Below are 18117 nucleotides of genomic sequence, written 5' to 3'. Positions count from 1 at the left end.
CTCACTGAACTTAAACCACCTGATGATGTAACTGGCCTGTTGCTAGGCTACCGCTTCCACATGTTTAGGCAATAAGCTATTATTGCTCTATATAGAGAGCTTGGCCCAGTGCTCTGGGCGGAGGTAGAGATGCTAGTGCTTATCCTACTGCCAGGAGAACAAGCCAGGTGATAAACCCTTTCACCCCAAAGAACGTTTAATTGTCAATTTCTTTGGTCACATTGAATCCATAGTGAACTTGCCCGGGGCTGAAACCCATTGGCAAGACAACCCATTACCTTCCCCCTTGATGAAGTCATTTGAAATATATTAGCATGTTGACAGGACATGTCTTCAGCTGTCAAGGAATAACCGAACTTGGCAGGAATAGTTTGTTCATACCAACAGAAGGTATGGGTGTTTAATATTACCTGTTAATGGGCCCCATCATTACTTACAAAGCTGAGTGGACCCTTTTTTCCCTGTGGGCTTGGGTGTCTGAAACGCTGACTAGAACCCTTCCCCGTTCTCCCTCCAGCTCCCATATAATCTATCTACCTGAAGCTTAAGAAGGTGTCAAATAAGTGAAAAGTGCCCATGAAATCAGGAGGAGAGTGACATTATTACTTTTAATTATTTAAGTGTCAGAGGCTTCTTTGAGGGGTCGGGGACCTAGGGACCCCAAAGGCCTCTGGGTCTCTCAGTTTGCCATTCCCTGTCCAAGCAGAAGTGGAAGAATTTGGACATGCATGCTAGTTTCTCAAGTTCAGCAAGGGAGGGGAAAACCTATTTTAGAATCACAAGTTACAGTCTAGTCGAGCATCCAGTACCCATGCTGGAATATGGCCTACGAGGTCGTGCAAAGTGTAGCTCCTGCCGCACTTCCAGACCTCGTGCCGGCTGTGCCCTTCCCACTCACTACACTGCAGCGCCCGGTTCTCTGGTTCCAGGGGTCATTTTGCATACATCGATCCCTTTGTATATTCACTCCTCATTTTTTGTGCCACAGTTTAAATGTTACTTCCCTAAGGAGTCTATGTTTAGCCACTGCCCCCATCTAAATTATATATGCTCACCATCACCACCCACATCACTTGTTCTCACAGCTCCCTGTTCTTTCCTTTCAAAGGATATATGTTAATTATAATTACATATTCATTTTTGTTTATTTTAAAATATCTCCACAAAACCACTAGCTTTCAGAGGATAGGAGTCATACTGATTCACTATTGAGTCAGTGCCAAACACATACTAGGCACTCAATAAATACTCGGTGAATGAATAAATGAGTGAAAAGAAGAGATGAACAAATGAAGAAACAGCTAAAATTGTAATGCAGCAAGGATGGGCTGATTGAAGACTGGGTTTGCTTGAAGTTTCTCTTATACCCAGAATGGGCAGGAATATGTTAGACATTCCCAATTCTATGGGTCTAAATAGGATACCTGGTGAGAATTGTCACAAATAGTAGGAGCTCCAGAGCATTGAGTATCATGGGACAGATTTGAAAAAGGGAATAGAGGTAGCCAAGAGAAGAGTTGGTAGAAATCTATTAACTATCTAAAACTTTTGACTGAGGCCTGAATGTAAAAATGAGAGGATTGTGTTCAATCCAGACAGACTTAGATAGCTCTGTTGTGCTCACCTTGAGTGGAAGGCCCAGGGATGGGGCACTGCTTTAATGAGTCCTGGAACACTGGGAAAAGGTGGGCCACCTGTGCCTCATGCATAAAAAGACGGAGTTTCAATTACAGGCACCACACAAGCTGCTTTTATTTTACAGGAAAAACTCTACAACAGGGTTGGGTCAGGAGCAGAAGTCCCTGACTAGAGTCTTTGGCCCCGGCCCGTGGCTGGCCTCTAACTCATAGGGTGCTACTGAAATCAGACACCTTCTGGCAAAACATTTTTAAGAGCTGGTGGGAGGAGTTAATCAACCAGCGACTATTTATTAAGCACCTCATCAGAATCTGGCATCGTATTATAGATGACAGGGAATTCAAAATACCCATAGTACCCCCGTCATGATTTCAAGCTTCCTGCCTAATTGGTAAATTGAAACTAACACAGGTGAGGACACCTCCATGAAGATGTTAAATGCTGACCCGAGGGGAAGGGCCATGCATACTCTGGAGGTTAGGAGAAGAATGTTTCTTTATGGGCTAGAGAAGTTTGAGGCAGTTCGGAAGAACTCAGGTGTGGGATTGAATGCGTTGGAATCAGCCTCCACTCTTTTCAGAGGAAGTAGCTGGGAGAAGGGGAAAGGAAGCCAGGCAGCCGCTTTACACGGCCGCCTAAGGTTCCTACAGATACCGAAGGTCAGAGCCAAACCAAACACAAGTTGACACTAATAAATGATTTGGGGAAGCGATCCACAGGGTGCTCTGGGACTTTCGGAATCATTTGGATTTGGGGTTGCATTTGGCTTCTCTAAACTAAAAACAAGAATTTAAGGGCTTCGGTTATTGTGGATAAAGTGAAGGTTCCTGTGGCCAGGATTCTCACTTGGCCCTGGTCAGCTAGCTCACTACACACGTGTGGGCAATACGTTGTTATTGACTCTATATAAAGAGCTCCACCCAGAGGTCTGGGCTGCTTCATAGCTGCAGGGCTGCAGGAGAGCAGATTGGAGTGGTGGCAGCGCCGAGGACGGAGACTGAGACGGCTGCGGGGGCAGAGAGGCCCAGAGGCAGAGACCGGCTTGCTGCATGCAGACTCACTCTGAGTGGACGGGATTCTAGTGACTGACCTGCCAGCGTGGGAATAAAGTTGGGTATAAACCCTTTCACCCCAAGAATGTTCCACTGTCATTCCTTGGTCTCATTGAATCCATAGTGAACTTGTCTGAGGGTGAAACCTGTTATACTTTGATATTCATCTCTCTACTCCAAAAAAGGAATCCTTCCTTTGGTAAGTTTTCTATAAAGTGTCCAGAGCTTCAGGACGTGTTTTTTTCATTGACGTGTTATACAGCACTGCCATCTGCTGGAATTAGTAAGACCGCCTCCCCAAAGCTAGTGACACCTCCAATTATTGTTCAATTGGACAAGGCCAGCCTTAGAAACAAACATTAAAGTTTGTTACTGTTTCCTTCACTTCCTCCAATTCCAGCTCATTACCCAACCCATATTTATTCTCTTCCTCTTGCAAGTAAAAATATAGTGATAAAGATGCTGTGTTATAGTTTTTAGCATTATGATTACCTAGTTCTCTATGTGGAGTATCGAAGTTAATATGATTTTGATTGACTTGACTAGAAATAACTGTCAGTAAAATGTAATGTAAAAAAATTTTTTGAGCCTTCTGCCTGCTTTAGGAACCCAGATTGCCATCCAGGGTCCCACTACTACCAATGTGTTAATGGATTTGATATGAGTTGATAAATGATTAAATTCTATGTCTCAACACCTATCAGAAGTCAAATTTTGGAAATGTTAAAACCAGATGATGTAACAGTGTATTCTGTGTCAATTTGGAAACATAAAACATCATGCTTATTATATCTTACACAAATTATGACAAATTTAGTGATTGAATTTACTTTAAAAAGGTAATTCCTATGAAATTGTGAGGGGATGGTATTTATAATAATTGCCTTTAAAGGGGATTGTATCCTATTTAAATTAAAGACCCTTTAGTTGAGATAAGCAACTTGACTAATTTGGTTATGCCTGAGTAGGTCTGTTGGCTGAGTCTGAGGAAAAGAAAGAACTGAATTGCTCTGTTTAAGGAAAATGGAGGAACTGCTGCTATTTCAGAGAGAGAAGCGATAGGGAAGGAGGTAAGGCCCAGAATCATGGAAAGAGGCCGAAATACTGGGAAATGGTTGAGGGTGTTTCCTTCTCTCCTTCACCGTCTCCCTCAATCCCTCCATTTCCTTCCTTTCCTGCCTTCTCACACCACTCCTTTCCTCCCTCTGTCACGCTCTCTTTGAAAAAAAAAAAAAACAGGGATTACCTAATATTAAATTTTAAGGTATAGATTCTTCTCTCTTGAAACCTTCTCAAGAAAGGGTTTTTATGCACAAAGGACCTGTAAGTGGTTTTTATTTTGGGGTTTGGTTTTTACATCTGTTGTTTGTTCTGGTGAGATTGAAAGGTAAGGTTGTGGAGTTAATGCAGGAAGGAAAAAGGAAAACTTGTGAAGACAGGTGAAGCTACTTTTAGACTAAATTAATATTCAATTAAATTAGGGGCTAGAGTCATTTTCTAGAGTCTGTGGCTTCAAGGCAAGGTACTTGTAGGGGGTCTTAGGGGCAGACAGGTGATCCCAGCCCACCTTTGGTTGTCACAGGTGCCTGTAACCACAGCACAGTCCTCCCTTGCCTGCTTGTGCTGCTCTACATACTGCATGAAGGTTCTGATTCCGGTTGGTGTATGCATGGGAGATGCGTGCTTCCTCCAGGGACGAAGGACTGGGTGTGCTGGCTTCTAATTGTCTGCTTCCAAAGGTTTGCTTCCTTTTTTAAGGAATTTATTCCACATCTCTAATTTCCAACACCCAACTCTATGGACAAACCTCTCCCTTAGGCTGCATCCCTTGATTTCTTAGGCCATTCCCTCCAGGGGCTTCCCAGCAGCTTTTAATCCCAGCATCAAGGAGCAGATGATGAGGACAACTAGTTCCCTTTCCTGACTCCCTCCAGGGAGTTTTGGGATTCTGTGTAAGATAGTGTTGGGTGACTTATGACTGTAGAATGTCTGAGCCCCATGTGATTCTCTGCAGCATTCTCTTACAGTCTCTGTAGAGATTGATCCTATCTTCCCATCTCCTTCATTCCAAAATTTAACACTATTCAGAAAGTACTGGATAGTGGTTAAGTGCTAGATTCTAGAACCAAACATCCAGGGTTTGAATCCCTTTTCCACCTCTTATTAGCTATGTGACTGTGGGCTTCACTTTTCTAAATTCCAGGTTACTCATATGCAGAAATTAAAATGCTCATTCACAGGGATTTTGTGAGGAATTTATAAGTTTAATAACAGCATCAGGTACATATTGTATACTGTGTAAGTTAGTCATGATATTCTTGTCACTAGAGTCTGCAGATGTGGCTAAACTAGCATTCCCTTTTTCTTGGGGTTTGGCTCTAATCTGGTGGTGAGTAGGGACTGTATAGAGGGAGATCATCTATAGGCCCACTTCTGAATTCTCTCTTTACCCTCAACCCTCTTTCACCCCTAATGTAGAAATGGAAGCAGCTTTGACAGTAATGGCTTTTTCTGACAGATAGGAGAAGCCATGTGTTCAGTATTCAATCCAAGTGACATCAATCCATGCTTGTCCTTTAGAGTTTGTCCATGAGGCACCTGTGTGCTCCCATGAGGTACGGCTTTCCCAAAGCTTATACATCTCACCTTCATTATTTCGTTTACTCTGCCTAGGTGGCATCATGAAAGGAAATACTAAGAATTCTAATTTATCACTTAGGACCTTAAGTTCAGAGCAGGTATGGGAATATATAATGGCATAACTGTGCTTGCTTCTAGCAATTTGATGCTGTTTTAAAACTCACATTAAGTGAAATACAACAAAATGTTTAATGAACAAATTTATCACAGTAAATGTGAAACTGCTAGAGAAGGTAGGAGTTTTGTTTGGGGTGGGGTGAGGTACACATGACTTGATCACAAGGGAAAGAGGAAGCTAAGGAGTGGATGAAACCACATCTCAATAATCCAGAGAATCTTGGCTAGGGTAACTGGAGAGAGACAGAGGCTGTGGTCCTGAAAGAGAAATGGTAGGAGGGGAGGAGGGAGTGTTACAGCAGAAAGTTGAGTGATGTAAGTTTGTGACCAATTAATATAAACTAGCTCTGTTGTTCTTTGGGGAGGGAAAGAATAACGGTTAGCTTTTGGGAGAGGGCTATCCCAACCTACTGCGGGTGTCTGTGGTAAGCTTATAATGCTATTTATTTAATGTAGACTTTTATTGGCTTCCTGCTATGTTAAATGCAATTTAAAGAACTCCTTCTATTCTAATTCCTCCCCATTTTTGACAGTTATGGGTCAATTTTTAGTTATTTTATCAATTAATTTTATAATTTACAATAACATACTTCAAACTCTATTTCTTCTTCCATCAAGTTTAACTATATCTCTTGACTTTCCTTTTCTCAAGAATAGGTGTTTTGTTTTTTAACCCTTCCCTTAGCCTCCTTCCCTCCTTCTCTTTTCCAACTCATGTATTATCAAGGTTGGAAAGATTGTTGTTCTTTAACCATAATTACTGATCCAAAGAGGTGAAAAATAAATGGCATTTATATTATGCAAACATGATTTACCCTACAGCCAATTAGAGTCCTCTAGTTGCATTTCTCTCACCAGGTAAGTTCATTTGCCCTCCAAAAGCACACACTGAGGTGGGAAGGAACAAATTCTAGGAATAAGGACTGTCTGAAGATGACATTATCATTCAGGAAGATAATTCAAGCTTCAGGTTTTGATGGGTAATTGATAAAGGTCAACTCTGAGGTTGTTTTTAAACCCATAAGTCTATGAAATTCTCTCTAAATAGTCACACATTTTAGTAAGGCAGGCAAACACAATTACTGACAACATTAAAGGTTGTTATGAACATATTTATTTTATAGAGTTGTATTTTTCACATGCTGATATCATACTTTCTCAGTATAACTTATATACTTTAATGTTTTGATAGCTAGTGAATTTTAAGGTCATTTAATAAACCTTAAAGTCTAGTATTTAAACACAGAGGCTTACAGTTGTATCTTTGTTTTGCTATCATAACTTATATTTTTTTGCCTGTGAAGTTCCTACTTGGGAATATACACTTAATTACAGCATTATTCCAAATGGGGGGAAAATGACTTGCTACAAAATAAAATATTTGCTACAAAATGTAACAAATACTTCTACTGATAGGTCAGGATTTCAGTCTTGAATTTCTGAAATACTTGAGTGAAGATCATTCCCTTTCCTACTCTTCCTTTTTGAATAACCAAGTGAAATGAGCAAAATAAACAAAACAGCAAGGACTTAAGTATACTAAACATTATAAAAAATTTAATTTGTGAGATACATTGCAGTATTGGATGTATGCTTGAATATGCACAGAAAAAATATCTGGAAGGATATGTATCAAGCTGTTAGCAGTTTACCTGGGGGGTGTGGAATTGGGGTAGGATGAGGGAGAGCTCTTACTTTTAATTCATATGCCTCTGTATTGTTTGAAATTATACAATGAGAATTCATTTTTTTCATTCAAAACCTTAATAGAAATTTAAAACATAAAAATAGTAACAAAAAGTAAACACACACACACACAGTAGTTTTAAGAGCCACATGGAGGTATGGAGAATTAAATCACGTGGCACACTTTTCCACTAATACTGTGGTGGTAAATGTAACTAGTCAATAATCAAACACCACCAGAGAAGCCACTTTTAGCGACATCCCAATTTTAAAAGTCCCCTGGATGAACAGCCCTTAAGTAGTGACCACTTATGGTGCATGTTATAACTGAAAGCAATGCTTAACTATCCCTGGAGAATCTACAGAAAGATCTGTCAATCTGAAAATTTCAGACAAAAGAAAAGGCATCACAGAAGTAGTAATTTGGAGTACTAGAACAGTTAGCCAAAGGGAAGATATTAGGGGTATGAAAACTTAGTCCAGACCCAAAACTAAATCACTGAAATCTTAGCAATATAGGGGTACAGGTAAGGGACAGCTATTTTCCTCACTTGTTTATAATTTCTCCCAATGTCTCCACTGGTATGCTTTCTATCCCAATGACTTTAGCCTAAAAATACTATAGTTTTAATTGGAAGGAATAAAACTAACTCCATCTAGATTCAGGCTTATTCTTCTAGTTAAAAGAACCAGAGAAACTTCAGACTAATAATTTTCCATTATTTGTTTTTTTTTCTCATAATTATTTGTAGCTACTAAACATCTTGGGAGATAATACTTCTGATTTCTCATGGTCCCCAGAGTTCTGTGTTTGAGGAAATCTTTTTCTCATGTTCAAGTTTTTTCTCCTTGTATTGAAGTCATCAGAGATGACAAACTTCTATGAACTTTTTTCTTTAAACAAAGAGGATTCTTTAGGTGACAGACTGATGGTTAAATACATAAGTCAGAACATCTCTAACTGGGAAGTTTCATCTTTCCCAAGCTACATAGTTAAGAGCTTAACTAATACAATTTTGCACTCCTGAAGGAGTGTTCCTGACTTAGGTGTCAAAGGATTATGTAGGATCATACTCATTACATAAGTGAGTAATATGGGAAATTTGACAAAATTTAATCAGGAAAATTATAAATAGCAGAGATAAAAGGATATAAATTCATAGTGGCCATACCATTTAAAAAAGTTACAACAGTTGGAAAGGTCCTGTTTTTCAACAGATTATTTTAATAAAAAAAAAAAAAGAACCAGCAAAAGGTCCATCATAATGTATATGAAGTTTTAGCATGACACCTAGTATACCATAACCATTCAATAAAAATTGGATCGACAACAAATAATGGATTAAAAAACAATAAACAAAACCGTAAGAACCCAAAATGGAGAGAAAAGCTTAGAACTAATTTCCTAGAGTGTATGTACTTAAATGGAAAGTCGAAGCTCACAGAGAGCAGTAAGGAATTCTGTGTTTTCTGGATCTATCTTTTGGGCCCTCTCGTAGTACTCAGCAGCTTGCCTCTTTTCTCCCTCCAGCTTGTAAACAAACCCTAGGGCACTTAAACTCTGCACATCTGAAGCATTGTGACCAAGTCTCTTGAGAGCCAATTTCTTCAGAGCACTTGTCAATTTGATGCGTAGGGATGACCGATCTTTGACCTTTAAAGCTTCTAAATAATGGTAGATGGCAGTATTTTCTGATTTACAGTGAAATTCCTGAAAGCGGCCATAGTGGTAATGGATCTGATGTTTGTGATCATCAGTTATGTTCTCCAGATGAAGGGCTTTCTGGAAAATGTCTTCAGCATTGCTATACTGGCCTCCCTCAGCATACATGTTCGCCAGGTCCGTGTAGGCAAATGCAAACATTGAGTCTCGTTCCACAGCTGCTTTGAAATGAAATATAGCAGACGCAATCAGCTCATCAACTTTCAGTTTATCCTTTCCTTTAGGTCTGTTGCGGGTGGCCTTCTTAATTTGGATCATTTGTGCCCTATAGCAAAGTCCCATTTGGTGATGCAGGAAAGAAGAGGTTGGTGTCACCTCCAAAGCCTTTTTCAAAAGTTCAAGAGCTTTGTCCCAGGAATTTTTTCTCCTGTAGAATTTGGCCGCATAACGAAGGACATAAGGTTGGGATGATATTTGGTCCAGGATTTCTTCAATATACTTTTCCCCTTCGGCTTCTGCATGTACATCTTGAAGCTTCAGTGCCAGAAAAACCTTAATGTAGCTGTTATCTGGGTTCAGGGTAACAGCTTTTCTCAGAGGACCCAGAGAAAAGCTCTTTATAGACCCTTCTCTGTCAGAATCATCCAACCGATACACTGTGATGGCATAGCCAATGTTAAATTCTGGGTTGTCAGGTTCTGCTTCCAGAGCCTTCTCGAAAGCCGCTTTAGCCTTTTGGTGGTATTTCCCTCCAAATTTCAGGAGTGCCCACCCTTTCTCACAATCAATCTCAGGACACTCCAACTTGTAATGACAAGAACTGGACGATTTCTTGCAGACGTTCCCTACCTGGTCTATATACTTTTGAGCTTCTTTAGGCTGGTCCATGTGATAATACACCCAAGCGTAGTTTCCCCAAGTGACCAGGCTTCGTACTTCCTCTTTGTCTGAGTGTTCTTGCTGGATTATTTCTTCTGCCTGTTTCAAGCACTCTAGGGCATCTTTATTTTGGCCTTTTAGGTGTTTCACATAGGCCAACAGGTTATAAAGAGTGAGTCTGGATTTTGTGGTAAGAAATTCAAGCTGTTGCCAAATTGTATCTTCCACATCAAATAGATCAATGTCTTCCTTAAGTAGATTCCATGTAAAGTGACATTCTAATTCCAACAGAATGGCCTTCAAGGAGTCCTTAGAAATCTCACTGTCAAAGACAAAAATCCTTTTTAATTTTTGAAGAAATAAAGGAAATAACTTTTAAACTTTAAGTAGCTTTTTTGCTTAACCAACTTTCTTTTTTTTTTTTTTTATCTTACAGTTAAAGCACTAGACCCCTATACCTTTATACTTGTTTCCTCTGTATACAGTTATATTCTAGAAATATTTCACTAAATTCTCATTTATTGCAAAGCCAGTTCTGGAGTGATGACAGGGTTTTTTTCTATGTTACAGAGTACCTCTTTCCTTTTGTCAGTCACTAACAAGTACCACCTATTTTAGAGAGGGGAATTTTAAATGATTTATTGACTAGTCTTGAAAACTAAGAATAATAAATATGTACACAGTCAATAATTAATATAAAAGTTCCACTTCTATATTATGAGTAGTGAAGGGGGGAAGAAAAGATGTTGAGAAATAAGAAAAAAATAGTACATTGCAAGGAACAGAGAAGCCACACTAATACAATACTTTTGTAGGGAAAGAAAAAAAAGAGGAAGGGAGGGAGAAAGAAAAGAAAGGGAGCCCCACAGAGGGAAAAGGCACATGAACACACTGGGCAAGTATGCCAAGAGATAGGGAGACACAGAAATTTGAGACAGATAAAAGGAGAGCAACAGAAGGTTAGAGAAAGATGGGAAAAGGACAAAAGAAGCTTTGTGGGTTTTGATACAACTGCTGCATCCTTCTGACCTCTAGGGTTGTGGGCAACAATAAAGGCTAACACCTATTATTAACTTATTGCCCATAAAATTCAAGTCACAAAAATTTGCTGAGCTCCCTTTGTGTGAGGCACGGTGTATCTTTACAGGGCCCACTGGAAAAACTGTCTCTGAAACTAGGAGGATGAAGGGAGAAGAAAGGAATAGGAAATACTTACTCATTATCGAGAGACTTTTACATGCAAGATCTGAATAACCCTGGGGATGTAACTGTGAACAAGACACAGCCCTGCATATACAGAACTCCTAAGTAAACAGTCAAATACAATTCAGCATGCTAAGAAAGTTCCATGGAAGTGAGCCAGGAAAGGTATCACAGCCCAGTGTTCTGGACCTCTGTGGCTTTTTCTTGGCAAAGATCCTTTCTTTTGTTTTTCATTTGTGGAAGACCTTTCAGTTAATGTGATTTGAGATGGGCTTTCCATCCTTCACTCTAGTCTGTGAGAAGGCATTAAGATACTCTATAACCATTCCCCAGTCCTGTGATTTATTCAGATAGTCCAATTAAAATATGATTTTGCTGAAATGGGACTTCGCTAGAACTTTCTTTTCCTTCTAAAAATTTTAAGCTGGTAGAATATAAGCTTGGATTTGCTGGCTGACCATCTTTCAAACTTTTGGGGAGAGCCTGAGAAAGAATCTAACAGGAAAAGCAGAGCTTGGATAGGAAGAAACAGATTGCTCATGAGAGTGACTTCAATACCTGGATTCAGTCTTGCCTGGATCACTGTGTCCACCCCTGGGCTTCTGTTTACTTAAGCAAATAATCTCTCCCCCTCTCTCTCTTTGCCTAAACCAGTTTGAATGAGGCTTCTACTGTTTGCAATTAACAAAGCCCTAATTAATGTTCCTAGTTTTATTATTTGTCTGTTTTGCTGATGGTGGTGGCAATGCAGTCAGGAAAGACTTTCTAACTCTACTTTTGTCCATAATTAAAAATAAGTGAATTAAAATACTGTATTTCTTACAATCCAATTAAAGACTTTCTAACATATACCCATGACCTTCCAACTAGCCCCTCTATCTTTCTCTCTCCCCTGATTTTCAGACTTACTGAATTTTTAGTTCACATCTTCAATTACAAATTAAATTGGCATCTCAAAAAAAGATATCTAATACAGAAATCTGGGTTCCTTAAGTCTGTTCCTCCTTCAGTCCTCCCCACCTTGTCTGACACCTTAGTTCCATTAGCCAAATAAACTAGAAGTAATCTTTGATTCCTCTTCTCTCAACCCCTCATCCAATCAATAGGAAGTTCTGTTAATTCTACTACCCAGGAATACTTCAAATCCATCCACTTTTCTCCATTTCTACTGCTATTTTCCTAGTCTAAATCACAATAACCTTTCCTTTGAGCTGGGGCAAAAAACTAGTCTCCCTGTTTCTGCACTTGATCCCCAAATAGTACTAATAAACCTTTGAAAACGTAAATCAGATTTTATCAGTCTCTTGCTTAAAATCTCCCAATGGCTTCTCAGTACCCTTAGATTTTACTCCTGCCTGTGGCATGTCCTATAAATCCCTAAAGAAGCTGGCCTGGTCTACTGTCCAACCTTCTCTCCTCTTACTCCCTTTTCCTCATTCACTGTCTTCCTATCTTGAACGCATCAAGTTCAAGGACTTTCACAGCTGTTATTTTTACACTGTTTGGAAAGCTGTTTGTAAATCCTTGCATGACTAGCTCTTCCCTGTCACTCAGCTCAAAGACTCTACCAAAAAGGCCACCTGTGGCAAAGCTATCTAAAATCCCCCCATTCCAAGTCATTCACTTAGCCCAATACACTATCTTATTTTCCTTAAAGCTCATCATTTTCTGCATTATGTTGATTATTTACTCACTTACCTATTGCTTGTCTAGTGTCCATCATTTAAATCTAAGCCCCATGAGAATAGGGACCTTGTTCTGATTTTATTTTTTCATCTCTGTGTCCCCAGCATTTACTATTCTAGGCAGATAATAGAAGCTCAATAAATATTTGTTGAATGAATGAATACAGTTACATATCGACAGTTTCTGGCATGTCCAGCCCAGAAAAGGTTTAGGATTAGTATAAAAAGCACCTGCATTCCAGATGATGAAATTCTTCCTAGTTCTTTCCTTCCTGCTAATGGTTCCAAACTTTCTCCCACTTAAGTCTTCCCTATCCCACTTGTCCTTTTATCTTGGCATGCTGTCTCTCTGGTGTCATGTTTGAACTTTGAAAATAGGTTTTTAGACTGTTTCTTATGGCCCTGACTGGGACGACTGATGTTGTCTCTTGGTAGTTGGTCCTTTCTCTAGTGTAACTGCACCAAAATAATGGGCAACACATGCCATGCCCCTAACAGTCTGCCCTGATCCATGGCAATATGGGCTTACAAGCCCCTGCCCATTCACAGAGCAGAATGAGCACCTGCCTCTGTTCTACAGGTTTCAATGAGCTTGGGCCAAGGGCAGTTAAGGAGGGCTGCCTCAGGTAATATGAACGTGGTTGTGAGATCTCAAAGCGACATGTAGTCAGCCCCTGAAGTACTTTGCCCAGACTCTGCAATTTATGCACATGACACCACCAGAAGTTTTACTTTTTAAACTTTGTCTACTTAATTTTTAAGCTTTGTCTCTGGGAAGCTGGCAGAGAGAGGTTACTGTGTCTGAAGAGGCAACATTTATCTTTAGGTAATTTTGTGTTTTTTTAGCCAGGAAGGAGCAGTCTTTTCACTGTCCTTGGGAGACAATCCCCAGTGGGGTCCACCCCCATCCTGCACACATATATACAGAGCACCCCCTTTTGCCTCCTCGTTTCCTCAGGCCCCTTTCTGATACCTCCCTCCCTTCCTACAAATGTTAGACGCGATGCACTTAACAAAATTTATTTTTTACTCAAAATAATAATGATTGACATTTACAAATACTATGTACTAAGCAATTAACTCTTCCCACATTCCTAAGAGAGCGATGCCATTAATTTTTACAGATAAGAAACAGACTCACAAAGTTTCAGAAACTTTGCTCTGGGTGCCCCTCAAGCCCAAATTCTTAACCTCTCATTCCTCAACGTACTAAATGCTGCTAGTTTACTAATCATGTGCAGGGCTGGGTGCCAGCCCCTGGGGATACAAAATGGGTGAGAAAATTAGTAAAGGAGACAGATAAAGAAATCCTCATAAAACACCGAACTGGATGAAACAATAAGAATCTGTACGTAATAACAATGGTAGGTCACAAGAAGGGAAAAACTCAGACCCTGAACTCAGAATGGAAAAATGGCAGGAACAGACAGATGTGGCACCTGGGGGGCTGCGGCCAAGCCGCGCCTGCCACGCTGCGGGACGGCAGCTGCACACTTGGGAAGGAGAAGCCGGCGAAGGGCCTAAGTAGCCCCGTGCCGCGCAGAAGCCGCCCCGGATGGCCCTGGGGCGGCCGCACGCCAGGCACGGTCAGCACCGCAGCCGCCGAGAAGAGCCACGGGGAGAGGGCTGGCCTCCGGCGGCGGGGCGCCTGGTCACCCGGCGCGGGGGTGCGGACCGCAGATGCGCCGGAGGGTTGCGACTCCCGGGAAGCGGGCCTAGGACACCCTCCCCGACAGGCCCGACTGCAGACGCCCGGGCGCTGGACAGGCTTCCCGGGGAGCGTCCCTAACCAGACGCCCGGCAACCTGGCTCAAGGGGCTCGGCCCCTAGAAGACCCGCCGCGCTGCGCTGGAAACGCAATAAAAGAAAAACAGCCACTCAACGCAAAGGCCTACGCAGGGTTTGGAAGCACGGCGGGGAAAAGCCTGTACCTCATGGTGTCAGGGCTCTGCGGGCGTCCTGGGAACGGGCGGGCTCCTCCGGCTTCCTCCCCAGGGCTGGCACCGCGGGCTGCAAAGCGGCGAGGCGCGCGCGCGCCCGAGCGTGCGCGCTTCCTGGAGGCGCCCGCCGCGCTCGGTCGGTGCCTGGGCCTTCGTCTTTGTTGAAGGCAGGGCCCGAGCGGGAAAGGGAAACTGAAAAGTGAATCTGATCCCCCGCTAGGCGGAGTCCAGCTCTAGGAAACGGAAACTTGGGAAGAGGTGAGTTGGCTGGGCGGAGTTGCTGGAGGGAGACGTTTGCGGAGCTCAGGGTCGTCCTGTGTGGCATTTGCAGCCGGACCTCTGGACTTTCTGTTATGGATGAGGCTGTCACCTGCCTCTCTGAGTCCTCATGCTGCTTGATTTTATTTTTTTTATATATAAAATGACTGCAGATTGCTCAGCGTTATTTTGTCGTAAATCCATAGCAATGTTCTGTCCAGCTTTCTGCATCCTAAGCTGACCGAAATGGAAGTCCTTGCTTCCAGTCTTGACTCAACAAATAATAGTGCAGTGCTGTGCAACTGTGTGATTATTTCCGCTGGGTAAATGCATTTTAAATATTTTGATTAGCTGTTGTGGAATGGCTTTGCAAAGAGGCTTATGCACCCCAACCCACAATTGGAGAGAGCTTGCCATCTTCTCCCTTGCCAACCTTGCTTCTAATAAGGTCTCTATAAAGACAGGACTGGTTTAGGGAATCTAAGCAGAAAATGCCAAATACCCATACAATAAAAATTTTGTCTCCTTCAACTTCCATCATTCATTCTTTCAACCAATTTTATTGGGCAACTGCTAAAAGCTAGACATTGTTCAAGGCACTGTCAATATAGCGTTGAATAAAACAAACAAGGACCTACCTTCATGGAGTTCATTTCTAGTGTGGAAGATGAAGGTAATAAAGAACAAATGAAACATTCTATGTCAGATTGATGCCGTGGTTCTTGTTTGTGGAGTTGAAGAATGAATTTAGCAAACACCCAAGGTAGGAGAGCCAGGGAGACTTATTGAGACATACAGTGAGAGGACAGACAGAGCTCCTGGCTCATGCCAAGAGGGGACAAGAGAGGCCGGGGTGGTGTGTTGTCTAGGGGATTTATAGGCAGTTGAGGATTTGGGGGGAACTGATACAGGGCTTAGGTTGTGGACTTGTACCACCTGCCCTGCCCCCAAGGTGGGCTGGGTTGTTGTCTGTTTGCTAGGGCTGTTTACAGTGAAGTCAAGGGTCATGCTGAGATACCCTTCTTTATTGGCAGAACACTCAAACATTCCAGGCCAAGTTGCTCCTGGTCTTTTGAACTTTAACTGACCTCACTGAAGATGTCTATATTCTTAGTCTGGTATCTTTACCCTAGAGAATTAGGGTGACCTTGACTTTGCATAATGCTTAACACAGAGTTTTAATAGGGACTTCTTTACAGCCTTATGTTGCTTTGACTGTAAATATCCTGCCTTGCTTTTTCTGGAGGCCCTCACCCTACTCTGACTACACCCAAGGTCCCTGTCTCAAGATGGTGCTATGGTGAAAGAGCAGAGAGAGGGTTGGAGTGCAGGGTGTTTTGTATTATAAATACGTTGGTGATGGAAGGTTGCAATGAGAAAATGACAATAGAGCAAAGATCTGAAGAGTTTAAAGGAATGAGCACTGTGGATATGGGATGAGGAAAGAGTGTTCCAAGCAGGGGAAACAGTAAGCGCAAATTTCTGGAGGTGGGAGCATACTTGGCATGCATGGATGATGCAATTAGAATGGAGAGAGCAGGGAAAAAGTCACAAGAAATGAGGTCAGAGAGGTAATGTGGATGCGGTGGCGTGTAGCCTATTGTTATGTTTATCTTAAATGGAAAGTCAAATTTTAGTAAAGGTATGGAACGGTTTATTGTGGATAGAAAACTAACCCCAGAATTTCCTCCCTACCAAGGAGGTAGCAAAATTTAATAGTGCTCCAGCATTTTGAAATTATTTCCATTGTCTTGATCATGTTTTTTCTTCCATGTTCCTGCTTCTTTCCCTTCCTTTCTCTGAGCTGTATCTGGGCCAAGATATAGTATTTGCTTATTAAGGTTTAAGTGGATAGCAAGTAAGCAATCAGTGGTGAAAATCAAAGGAGAAAATAACACTAGCTATCTACTTACTTGCTTAGGAATTCAAATTCAGAAAGACAGGCCCATCTGTAAAAAGTTGAAAACAATATACATTCCCACTATTGAGGAAACAAACACTTGACTGTTGAGTGGGTGTTGAACATGCTGATAGTACTAGACGGAATTTGAGTATCAATCTGCTTTTCACAGGCTGTTGGATTGGTTGGATTCTTGGGAAAATCAGCAGTGAAATCAGTAGAATAAATCTCTTGAATTTATTCTTATCAACACGTAAAACACAGCAACTAGAGAAAAAGATATGGAAAGTGAAACATCTACAATGTTTCACTACAAAGAAAGGCAACCGATCTACAGTCTACTTGGGAAACTAAAACTTACGTAATAAACTCTTCTAAGAAACAGATGTGAGGCACTCTTGACCTTTGGGCTGGAAAATTCTTTGTTATGGGAAGCTCTCCAGGGCATCATAGGATGCTTAAGCAGCATTACTACAAACACCCGGTAGATGTCAGTAGCACCTTGCAGTTGTGACAAACAATATCGTCCCAAAGGCAACTTTATTTTTTGCCCTGAGGGGCAAAATCCTCCTCTTCCCTCCTACCTCCCTCCACCCAGGTACAGATAATACCCTCATGTGTATATCTAATTTATTGAATTAGTCCTCATAGCACAGCCTGTAAGAGATAGAAGGTAGACTTCAGGTAAAAGAGAAAAAGTTTAATGTAGATGAAGAGAAGTTGGGGCTAGAACTGGAGTTCAGGAAGTGGCCAGGGTGAAAGGGTGGATGTCAAAGGGAATGCCAGAGAAGGCCTACTCTCCTTAGCATGGTACTCCAGACTGGAGGCGACTGTATCACATGTGGTCTAGCTGGGGACAAGATACAGAATTGTGGACACAGACCAGGGTGGGTAATTCGTGCTAGGAAAGGCTATAGGGTGGGGACCCTTAGTTCCCAATGCAGTTTCAGCTCTAGCAGCATGAGAATGGAGACGTTGGTGGTCAGGGTGATTCTCAAGTACCCGGGGCTTGCAGTGGTGTGTGGACAGCATTTGGCAAAAGAGCTGGGCTGGGGTACCTGTAACTGAGTGAATGCAGGATCTGTGGCTTGGCGTGAATTTAGAAGTACATGGGAGACACTCCCTGGCCCTCAGAGAAGTTCTTGAGTTGGGGGAGGGACTCTAAATAAGGACACCAGCTGAGGTGCTGTCAGTCATTTGCTTGGGCATAACAAGCTCCTGAAATTCAGCTGTCAAATTAAAGAGACCTTTTGGTAATGCCTAGAGATATTCATGTGTAAGGTTGGCAATAGCATTTCTAGTGCCAAAGTTCATCTATTTTCTTGGATTTGCTGCTTGTTGTGTTTCTCTGCAAACACGTTTGAGTTACTGTGTGCTTATTTTGCTGGTTCCCTCACCAGATTGTAAGCTGCATGAAGGTTGGGAAAAATGTCTGCTTTGTTCACTGAAGAGTACC

General features: G+C 41.7%; 1 protein-coding gene across 1 annotated transcript; it reads right to left on the bottom strand.

The window, feature by feature from the left end:
- Nucleotides 1-6538: 6538 nt before the first annotated feature.
- IFIT5 (interferon induced protein with tetratricopeptide repeats 5) lies at nt 6539-14650 on the bottom strand. Its single transcript, XM_036928811.2, has 2 exons — nt 14495-14650; nt 6539-9997 (listed from the first exon to the last, which is right to left on the bottom strand). Exons 1-2 carry the CDS (start codon nt 14497-14499, stop codon nt 8554-8556), a joined length of 1449 nt encoding a protein of 482 aa, XP_036784706.2. The 5' UTR covers nt 14500-14650; the 3' UTR covers nt 6539-8553.
- Between the last annotated feature and the right edge of the window lie 3467 nt (nt 14651-18117).

The sequence above is a fragment of the Manis pentadactyla genome, chromosome 8, assembly GCF_030020395.1.
Source record: "Manis pentadactyla isolate mManPen7 chromosome 8, mManPen7.hap1, whole genome shotgun sequence".
In the NCBI taxonomy this organism is placed as follows: Eukaryota; Metazoa; Chordata; class Mammalia; order Pholidota; family Manidae; genus Manis; species Manis pentadactyla.
This window is presented reverse-complemented; position numbering and strand designations above follow the sequence as displayed.